The sequence below is a fragment of the Thermobia domestica genome, chromosome 2 (genome assembly GCF_964235325.1).
Source record: "Thermobia domestica chromosome 2, izTheDome1.hap1.1, whole genome shotgun sequence".
NCBI lineage: Eukaryota > Metazoa > Arthropoda > Insecta > Zygentoma > Lepismatidae > Thermobia > Thermobia domestica.
The window spans coordinates 160,929,630-160,941,204 of record NC_137455.1 but is presented as its reverse complement, the minus strand read 5'-3'; the positions used below and the strand labels follow the sequence as shown (position 1 = coordinate 160,941,204).

General features: G+C 33.5%; 1 protein-coding gene across 2 annotated transcripts in view; it reads left to right on the top strand.

Annotated features, from left to right (window-relative positions):
- The first annotated feature begins 214 nt into the window (after positions 1-214).
- ssp3 (SCAPER domain-containing protein short spindle 3) overlaps positions 215-11,575 on the top strand; it is a 522,155-nt gene continuing 510,794 nt past the window's right edge. The window contains exons 1-2 of one of the 2 annotated variants that reach the window (XM_081747551.1): positions 215-388; positions 10,827-10,942. In XM_081747551.1, coding sequence (XP_081603677.1) covers positions 10,846-10,942 — 97 coding nt within the window. In that variant the 5' untranslated portion in view covers positions 215-388; positions 10,827-10,845. The remainder of the gene's footprint in view (positions 389-10,826; positions 10,943-11,575) is intronic. The other variant, XM_081747559.1, reaches the window with a different exon arrangement.

Here is an 11,575-nt window from a genome sequence, read left to right as displayed (position 1 = left end):
AAGTCCTGTTTACACGGTCGATTAAGTTGAAAGTGACGTCAATTCAACTGAATCGAACGCAAATCGACTAAGTGTAAACACCCCATAAGAAATCCGGCAACCCTATATATGCGGGTAATTTACATTGTGAACAATTTACATTGTCTCTGAACTGGCAAAGCTGGATAAACTTTCAGTAGTGACATCTGGCGGTATTGTTTCGAACAAACTGAACAGACTAAACACCAGAAAACAACATTGCGCAAAGGGGTGGGATGGGAATGTCAGTGGAAAGAGACAGATAGGAGTATAGTGAAACATCTGCATAAAGTTAAAAAATTATAATAATAACGCAGTGCTGAAGCGTACATGAACATTCAGGAACTTGTTGTAAATCTATAAGGAAAAGGTAAGTTGAGTCTGGAATAACTTGTCTGTAAGATTACAGACTGACGTGAAAATCAAATGTACAGAACCATGTTACGAAACTAATTATTTTTTTCTGGCGCGAGTTTATTGAACAGCTTCGTTTAAACCTATATTGCGGATCAAATTACATAAGTCTCAAGAATTTAATAGTAAGATGATTTGGATATAAGAAATTATTTTAAGCGTCATGATGAGTGACAATAAACAAAGACGCATAAATTTTGTACCTAACTTGAAAGTTTGTTTATTTTGATTAAATGCGTATCATATTGGCAGAAGTATCCTGCTGTTTCAAGATAGCAGAAGACTATAAGTAGGAATATATTAACAATTATAGCAAGTACTATTACAGTATAATTGTGTACAGATTTTTTAAAATTTAAAATAGTAATTACTCTTTTCTAACTGTCCAGTGCGATCATTATTATTCACATAATCTTAAAAATTATGGCTCTGCTCAGGGTTTTCATTCAAAGGATGGGTTAAGTTCCGATAAGCCTCACCCGGCTATACCTATGAACTAAGTGAAAGAAACCCAACCAAAACTAACCTATTCCTAAGTAATTATTGTCAAGCTGCCGGGGCTTAGTGGGATAAATGCCCGAAGGGTTAAGTATTGTGATTGTTATACTAAAATGTTAGTGGAATTTCGGTTGTAGGTTAAGTTTTGACAACTATACTGTCAAATTGTTTTGACGTTTTATATCGTGATTTCACAATAAAATACCAATGAAGATAAAACAATTTGCACAGTTTAAGAAACCGCTTACACATTTTTTTTTTCGAGGAGTATCTATTAGTTTCTCCCCCAGTCTTGCACATATAATATCTCCAATGTCACTTCACAAAAAATGGCTGAGCGAGCGAAGGGTTTAGAAGTCCTACAGGGATCGTTGTTTTTTACCTTTATCACAATTTAGACAAGGACAAGGAACTCGATTCTGGAGCCATGAAACGAGTTGGGGAGATTCTAAATGCCATCCGATAAAGAAGTTTCGTTCTTCGTTTCTCTTATATATATATATATATATGCGGGATATATATATATATATATATATATATATATATATATATATATATATATATATATATAACTTAAAAAGGAACTGATTTGTTGCGTTACTGTTTCACCTAAATATGTTTCTCCATACAGTATTTTTAACAAGTGAATATGTACAACTGTAAACTATCAGCTTATTTGTATAAAGGAATATGTGTAGATTCTCACCTGCACGAAGTATTCTGCATTGTGGTTTATTCAATCTTACAGAATTAGAATTGAGTCCATTCCAAGGGGCTAGTATATTGTATCAAACAGGACAAGCTGTCTAGTATATACAAACATTTCTAGAAGGCTTAATGTACAGTAATAAAGATAAAAAAAAAGAGGCCATTTAGCAACTTAATTGGCTTAACAATTCATCACAGAATTCTTAAACGAAATGTCCGGTTCAAGTGTCAGCAATTAAAATACATTTTATTTAAAGGAAAATATTGTAGTCTCAAGTATCCGCTCCTGCAAATGAATATGGGAGGTAGAAGCACCGTCGGGTCATAAAACATGTTAGGTTAGATTCGGTTAGGTTAGGTTAGGTTAAATCAAGTGGTTTACACCAAAATAAATAAATAAATTTTAAGAGCAAGAATGAGACAAATTGTGTAAATTCATGAAATTTCCTCGAATCAAATTATCTAGGAAAGTGTTTCCCAATCTGTGGTCCGCAGATCCCGGGAGCACGAGAGACTAAAGGGGGATTCGCGAGACATTTTATTTTCATTAACCTTCGTTATCTTGTTGCTCACACGTATATTTGTAATGTAGGCAAGTTTTTACTTTGATTATTTCATTCAAAGGATCGTTTAGTCAATCGATTCGTAGGGAACTGGTTCTCCAGAACAATGCATTAAATATCAATTGGAACTAGTTTCTCAAGAATCGATTCAGATAGAGATCACAGTGGTTCAGACTTCAATATTTCTTAGAACCATGCTAACTTCCCATCGTAACACAGGTCTAAATGTATCAGTATTTGAAATATGCAATGTATAAAATAATAGAAAAGATCTACAACGAGGACCATCGTATTTATCGTTTACTATAAAGGGCACACAATAGACAATATGAAAACAAGCAAATTATCAAGGCCGGAAAGCCAAAGTAAAAAGAAAAACACACGAAAGAGAATGAATGAAAAATATTAACATTGTATGTCCTCTCTACCCCGCCCCCCTCTGAACAATTAAAATTTAAAAATACTAAAACTAATATGAACTGCTTACACATTTATATACTTCCAGGAGCTTGCAACCAGAACCAATTATGTATCTAAAAATAACGTAAAAAGTAATTAGAAATAAATACCTGAAATTGTAATATATAGTACATGTAGTTCAGCAGCTTGATTCATGAATAAATATTTCTCCCCAATATTAAACTGGAACTAAATTTTAGGCTTTCCAATGCTGCTATATTTCCTACATTTTTATTAAACCATCTATATTTTTGTGGCATTGTTACTTTTACTTGTGAAAATAACATAAAGAAATAAGGTGTGGGTGGCAGTGGCGTAGCATAAGGAAACGCCGGTATGGCCGGCATTCCCTGTTAAGAAAAAATTCATATTTCATTATATATAAATTGTTTGCTTGTAATTATTACAAATATTTCCACTGCAGTCTTCTGAATGTGCTCTCTCGCCTTACTTTGACAAACATGCGCGTCACTCAGATGCACATTTTCTGTTTTTTCTCTTATCGTATGCTATGTTCTTTGGGCTTCCAGGCGTTCTGCATGCATCGGGGTTTTCGTCTGCTTTCTGTCGAATGCGCATGCCCAAATACTTGCTTTCTCACTCCTCGTCATCCCTTGCAATTCTACATCTTGCTTTAGATATAAGTTGGCATATTCTCAAATATTTTCATCTATTTTGAACTAAGCTATAGTTTCTCTACAGAACGCACGAGCGCTAACATCAAGGAAATAGAACAAACCAGAAATGGCTAGTTCAATGCCTTTTTGAAGCATGTCGGTTATGTAAATAATAGTATAAAAATATTTATGCGTTAATCGTGATTAAATGCATCGTAATTAAAGGCAAACTATTAATCTTCATTATAAATACATAGTATGCCCAGTGGCGTAGCCAGAAACTCTTTGAGGGAGCTCACACACATAAGCATAAATATAAAACATTCTGTAGAATTACGGTCACCGATCTGGTAGGCCAGGAGAGCCAGCACCTCGCAAAGATTGCTTGGACCCTTGAGTATCTGGTTATCTGTCAACGAAATAGACACAGAGAAACAGTCCACCTGAGTTGTTTTAAGTGTTTTCCAGGGTGGAAAAAAATCATGATTTTTTTCAAAAAAATCATTTTTGTTGATTTTTTTGATTTAAATCGATTTTTTTGATTTAAATCAAATCTTTTTCTTCGTATAATACAAGTCGCGAACTGAAGAAAAAACATTAGGAATTAGTATTAAATGTTAATTATGTCATTTAAGTGAAAGTATTGGGTTTTAATTTTGAACTAATTCCCAATCGTTAACCTATTTCAATCCCAAACAATGTTTCTTAAGCATTAAGGAAAAAGTACAGCCAATGTATATCAACATAACACTTTTCTTTTCACGAAAGTTACTGATATCTGGCAGGGGCATATTTTTAAACAATTGGAACTAGCTAGCGGCACGAAATACATATAAAGTACATAAATTTCGCCTAAAATTAACTAACTCACTCTATGACCTATGGAACCCGGAGGTTCAATGCCATGTCTCCTGACTTCTATCCTTAGTCAACTGAATCCAGTTTCTATTTTGTTTTCTTATTTCTGCGAGATCCATCTTAATACTGTCCTCTCATCTGTGCCTAGTTGTTCCTAATGGTCGTTTTCCGATTGGACTTCCAGTTAAAACTTCGAAAGCATTCCTACTTTCTTCCATTCTCGCTACATGTCCTGCCCACCTGAGCCTCCAAGATTTGATGACCCTAACAATGTTTGGTGAATGGTATAAATTATGCAGTTCCTCATCATGAAGTTTTCGCCATTCCTCATTTCCGTTCCTTTTGGTTCCGAATATTCGTTTCAGGATTTTATTCTCAAATACTTTCGGTCTGCGTTCTTCCCTCAGAGTAAGCGACCATGTTTCACAATCATACAGCACAACAGGCATAATTATCGTTTTATATATTTTAAGCTTCAAATTCCTCAACAGAATTCGCGACGATAAGAGATTTTGAACTGAATAATAACACGAATTCCCTGCAGGAATTCCAAAAAAAAAAAAAAAAAAAGAAAGAAAAAAGAAATCAAGATGATCAGTTCCAGGAGAAGAAACACTTGTGATTGTTAAAAATATGCTTTATGTAACGTCAAAAACAGTTCAAATGCTAGCTGTCCGTGCATTTAAGACATGTATACATAGCAGGCACGTTTTTATACTTTTCTGTTGGCTATTTTATTTCCTCTGACAATTTTTCCTGCACAGGCGCGGCAAATTTTCTGCGATCACATCGCAGATCGCGGCATGTTCTGCAATGGGGTCAAGTATCCACTTTATCAAAAGTATTATTCGATATTTTAACGCATCCAAAATTTGTTGTATTACGATCCCGAGGAACTTTATGTATTTAGTACATAAATTTCGCACAAAATTTTAAAATTATTAATTTTTTTGTTTCGGAGAGGGGATCTGAACCCTCTAAATACGCCCCTATTATCTGGAAACAAACAAATAGACGTGGAAACAAAAGAGTTTTCATCTTAAATGTCCATGGTGATTTCCTCGTTGGAATAGAAATTTTAAAACCCTGTGTTACAAAGAGAAGAAAGTAGGGTTCACTTGTAACCCGTTCAAACGGGATTTTCCCTGATTGTTCCCTACATTTGTTTTCATACTGTGCTTACATACATTTGAGTCTCATTGTATTATGATTATTATCTTCCATAATCGAAATAACAGAAGAGAAACGGGATTTTACTTACTTTCATTTTAAATTAATTCATTTCGGAATTTGATTTAAATCAACGATTTTTATTTAAAAAATCAAGTGATTTAAATCTTGATTAAAATCGTGATTTAAATCAGACTGATTTAAATCAATCCACCCTGGTGTTTTCTATTTGCATCTTTAAATGTTATACGTATAGACGCAGGCCATATTCACTAACGGGCGTTTGAGTTCCGGACCCAAGATGACAAATTTCTAGGGACGACATATATTAAAAAAAGAACGAGATTGAAGTATGGTATACGGAGAAAGAAGCAGCCCACGAGCGATAAATAAACGGAACTACTGAAAACAATTTTCATACAACAGTGAGCCGAGTTTTCTCGCCACAACGGTAGTGGCAAGAAGGAGCTGAGACAATTGCTGATTGGGTTCTAACGTAATCTACGCATTTGCTTCTATTTGCTCCACTAAGCCACCCCTAATTTTTTTTTTTTTTTTATAATTCTATATTTCCCCTCGGAATAGCTATGTATTGCTGATTGCAGTAGTATTGTATCGCACAAGTGACTATCTTTGGTATTCCCATTTCGGAATATCACGTTACGCTACTGGTGGGTAGTTGGAGGGCCTTTTGATCTCCATAGTAGTATTGTTGAATGGAGACTCTTCTGTGTTTCGTTCTTTTCGGCTTATTGTCTAAAGATAATTACACCAAACAATATACAGTTAGCGCAAAAAATATTCTTACACCTAGGAGCATTAACTGTAGGCAAATAATTATAGGATATGTTACACATAATCAGATCTTACGTTAAAAGCGACAGCTGCAGAATTTTACATTTTAGATTTTATTTTACATTTCAGATAGTTGTTCCTGGAAGGGTTGTTGCTTAGTACTGGTGAGCTACGTACGAAAACACTGAAAACTCGTATAAAATTTTGCAACGAGCTAATTACCCATTTAGTTATATTTAGAGTAGAATGTATGTTCATATAACATGTGTTCATATTGGTGTGTCTATTGGATAATTGAAATGTTTCTTCCAATAGATAGAAATATTGTTATATGAGTTTCTTTGTTCCTTGTTCTTTCAAAATGTTCCAAATGCACAAATGTTCCTTCAAAATGTTCGAGAAGATAATTGAAATGTTCTTTTTTCACAGCTTCACGAAACCTCCCATTTTTTCGTTGTGATTTTCTACAATTTTTTAATTAGCATTGGAAAGCCTGAAATTTCCTACTTCATAAATAATAGTCGAATGGCACCAAACGAATCAATATTTTGTGTATATTCTACACTAATAGGATTGACGAAATTATAGAAGTGGTTCAGAATTAATTGTCTCCACTCACAACTAAGAACGAATAACCACTAAAAAAGAATGAACTTCATTGACATACATGAATGTTGACAACCTGGTGGGAGGGTAATTAAGTCTAGGCAGGTGGCCGAAAGATGACGCCCGGGGAAGTACGACCCAGGTGTCTTCCCATGCACACAAGGACTTTCACTTTTAGTATCTACGCTCTAAGATATCTCTTTCAGTTAGTGTCTGATGAAGACAACGTTAAGTTGTCGAAACCGTTACACTGTAATTTAGTTTTTAATAAACAAGTGTATATCCTCTGGTCAGAAGTGTTTATTATTTCTTTAGCTTGGATATGAATAATTTAGTTAGGGTTTGCGTTTTATATATATAAAGATTGATTTTTATTACAGCTATTCTTTTTGGGAGACTATTTCAAATAACATACATTTAATACAAACGAGTTTATATAATCAGAGAAAAAATGTAGAAAGTACCTTTGTGATCACGGACCCAAGGATTAAGCATAGGTGCTATAAAAGGAGAAAATTAGTAACGTACATTTACTTGATATTTATATCGAAGTTGAAGGGATAGGTGTTATCAAGTGTCTTTGCCCAAAATCTTATATGTGTGATATTATTGCCGGACATTATATACATAGCGGAAGATGGGTTAATAAGAGGCACTCGGAGTAATAACTAATTTAAAATGTTAACAGTTTTCAAGTCATATTTCTGATTCTCTGTGTATATATAATTTGTTACTAGGCAACACAATAGATAATTATTTTATTTCTTCCCAATGTACAGGAAGATTTGCGAAAAAATAGTTTTTTTAAATTTTAGTTGTTATCTTTTATTCCTAATGGAGTAATAAGAGACGCTGCCCAAATTTCTTTCATGCTGTGCCTTGTTACTAAACGAGTTACAAGGGATATACCTAAGATGTATTCTATTGCCGTACTGTTTTTTACTTGTTTTTTCTGGTTATTTTTCTGTTAATTGCCATGTGAAAATTAAGGTTAGTGAAAGTCGTACTTGAAAATTGAATGCTTTTAATTACAAATTACAGCCTTTCATAATTTATAAAGTTTTTCACTCATTCTGAACATTTTGGAATGACAGAATTACATTGTAGTCATATATATATATATATATATATATATATATATATATATATATATATATATATATATATATATATATATATTTTGTTAAAACAACTCTTTCTGTTATATCGTAAAACAACTCTTTGTGCTACAGTGACTTCTTAGACAGTGAGCTATACAAAATTAAGTAGGCTGTACCAAAATAAAAAAAAGCCTGCATGAATACTTTTAACAATAATAGAATGAAACTTTAAGCCCTAAAACAGAAAACCTGCCTATACCAAAACTTTTTAACCAAACATTCTCTCTTTTTAATAGAATAAAGTCTCTTAATATTTATAAGTTCTGCTCTTTTAACAATGAACGGATCATTCCCTAATAAAATTACAAGATCGTAATGAAAGATAAACACTTTATTCACTTCCTGAATATCATCGTAAGCAGGCCAGTGGAATTTTAATCTTCAGTTAGCGAACCCGGAAAGACCAAACGACTGTCTCTTATTACCCCTCCGCCCTCCCCCCAAAAAAGGGGGTAATAAGAGACACGCATTTTGTGGTACGCTCATTTACCAGGAATACTGGAATAATTCCACTTTGAAGTATCACTAATGCTGAACAAATTTATGCAACCATTTTTTAAGAAACATTTATAATTAAATTGTAAAAAGAATCTTAGCGAAAAAGACTGAATTTAGATACCTAAAGTTTTTGGTGAACACTTTTTGAAAGGCAGAAAGGAAGGTAAAGAAATTGCCTAAAAGCAATGATTTTTTTTAGGCTTGTGCACAGAAAGATACAGTAAGCTGTGGATTTTTTTTTCGTTTTTTCTTAAGATAAACCAAACTACCAGCCATTTTTGTCTCTTATTATCCCATCTTCCCCTATATATCATGTCTCACAGGCTATGTTTGGAACTTAGGTACACTCATGTCCAAAATTATTGTCGCATGTCTATAAATATGTTGTTGTTTTAATATAATTTGATAACGAATTCGCCCTGCATTTCTTATAATGCTAGTATGTGTATAATCGGCAAAGACATGTATATGGCAAATTTCGTGTCAAAAGAGCAGTAAATAAGAACATTAAAACGAAAATAAAACTTTCGTCTTCATTTAGCAACATTTTGTTTTATTCATTCTAATTTTCGTATTTATAATTCTTTTCCTATGAAATTTACCGCAAATATACATTTCCCGATTATACACATAGTATCAGTATTAAAAGTACCCTGTAAAATCATTATCAGATTATATTCTTACAAGAAGACAGTTATAGATGTGCGTCAATCATTTTGGACATGAGTGTACGTACAAGAAAGAGAAATAAATTTATATATGATGACAAAACATGATATTGTACACTTATACATGCAGGCAGATTTCAACCTTAAGAATTAAGTTTAATTTTTTTTTTCAGTTTACAGACGAAAACGACATATAATATATACCGTTAAATACAGAATTTTTAATTGAGCCATCATCAGCTGTTTCCAGCGTATAGATCTCAGTGTGACAAACTACTGGAGCGAAAAGCAGAAAATAGCCAAAAAGTGAAGTATTATGGATTCGCCATTCTCGTATTGATTTGATTCATACGGTTGAAATTTGCTTACCTGTACAAATGTACATGTCATATTTTGCTATCGTCATATAGAAATTTTGTGCATTGCTGGCTTTATAACATATGTTCCAGAAGCTTGATTGGGAGAAGGTCGTGTGAAATGGACAACACAATCACGATATCTCAACCCCATTGACTTTACCCATAGGGAATTTTGAAGTTCGGATGTATACTGTGAATATTCACAATCTGAATTATTATGAGGGAGGGTAACCACTATAAAGGTTGCTTTGTCCTGTATGTTGAACAGAAATCATCTTCCATTGGCTGCAGACTGTATAGCCATCCTATGAAGTGATTTTAATGGAACGTATTGAAGAATTTTACTGGCGTCTAGGGTCGCGGTGGCTCAGTGGTAGAGCGTTCACATCTGGTGTTTTGGGTCCCGGGTTCGATCCCAGCCTCGCCAAATAAACTTTGTGGTGGACAAACACCGTGTGCGTGGGTTTCCTCTTGGTTTTCCCGTTTCCTCCCACTTTCTTCATTCCACCATTTCATTCATTTCTCATCACTGTCTCTTTTAGCCTAACCGGCATAACCGTGGGTCGTAAAACTCAAAGATTTCGTTTATTTATTTATTTTTTACTGGCCTCTGTAATATTCCCAAGTTCTCTTTATTTCGATACATTTAATGAAGTAGTAGTAGTTGCTACAATCAGCATGTGACGAACTTATCGCGTGCATAATATGTTTTAAGCTTGCACTTGAGGATGTATACTCGCTAATCGTATCTGAAATATCGAGGATATATGATAAAATATTGGTGTGCTTAGGAATATTAAGAGAAGTCAGTAAAATTCTTTATTATGTTTTGATGTGTTCCTTACGTTCTATAAGCAGTTTAATTCTATGGAACAATTATTCTTATAGAAATGAAGCGAAGGTTGTCCTTGTTAAATTTTAGAAATTCATTTTGCTAATGGTAAAAATATTTCCCATTTCCATAAGTGTAACATTCTTTAGTATATCGTATATGCAGAGTGATGATAAGTGAAGTTGATGTTACCCTCTTCTGTGAATCGATAAAACTCCACCACTTTTGGGTAGTTAATCTCAATAACATACTGAATGCATAAAGAAAAATATAATTTCTTGAAGTGTAATGCGCTTTAGAGTATTTATATTTTTCTCCACATAGTGAACGAGAAAGATGATGAATAGAACTGGTATCAGTGTGTAATTCGTACCAGCTTCTCATTTAATATATTAATTTAATATATTTTTAATCATTTATCTTTTTTGCGCACAATACTGTATTTAATGCGTATTGTTCTAATATTGATTAAGAATATTTAGGTATTTACCTTCTTCTTGATAATTTGGTAAAATGAGTTCTGTGTTAGAAATATGTTTCCCATTTAGACTATTCATGTATTTTCTATTTGAAATTAACATATACTATTTCTTTTAATTGAAGTTACTAATTTCTGTGAACAATGGAGGAAGTACGCTTGTTAGTCCAAGAGGAAGGAAGAGCCGCTAGAAACCTTATTGCGTTTAATGTTCCAGTAGATCTATCAACATCGGAAACTGGTGAGTAATCTAACCTTTTCATCTACGGCGGCTTTTAATGGCTATAGTAATGCATTATTGTAGTGCTTGAGATTTTTTTTTTTTCTGACCTAGGCACCAGTTACGAAAATCAGGTGTTCGAATAATACAAATCCAATTTGATACATAGATCTATATTTTTTGGCCTTAAATTATTACTGGTATAAAAAGTACGATTGGAACAGTAATCTAATTCAGAATTTCCATTCCTCGCTGTACACGGTTACGGCTCAGTACTTGTAACACAAGTTATTTTTTTTCCAACATGTTAATTCATCAGATGAGATTGTTTCAAATCCTGTGTATGAGTATTTGATGCCGCACATTTCATGATTAATCTGGGAAGAAAATTGTATTAACTAAAGCAAAAACACACCTATGCACACATAGCGTAGAATAAAGTGACATAGTAGGCACTTGTAATTCATCAGAATTAAATATATTGAGGTTTGACATAAATGAGAAACTTTGAATTTTATAAGGAATTTATTATAATTTGTTCTTAATCCATTCAAGAGTATAAACGTCAGTACAGCTGGCAGGTAAAACTGGGAATAGTAACGTCAGAAAAAGCTAGGCACCAAACTCATACTTTCATTCGCCATGGCGACCTGG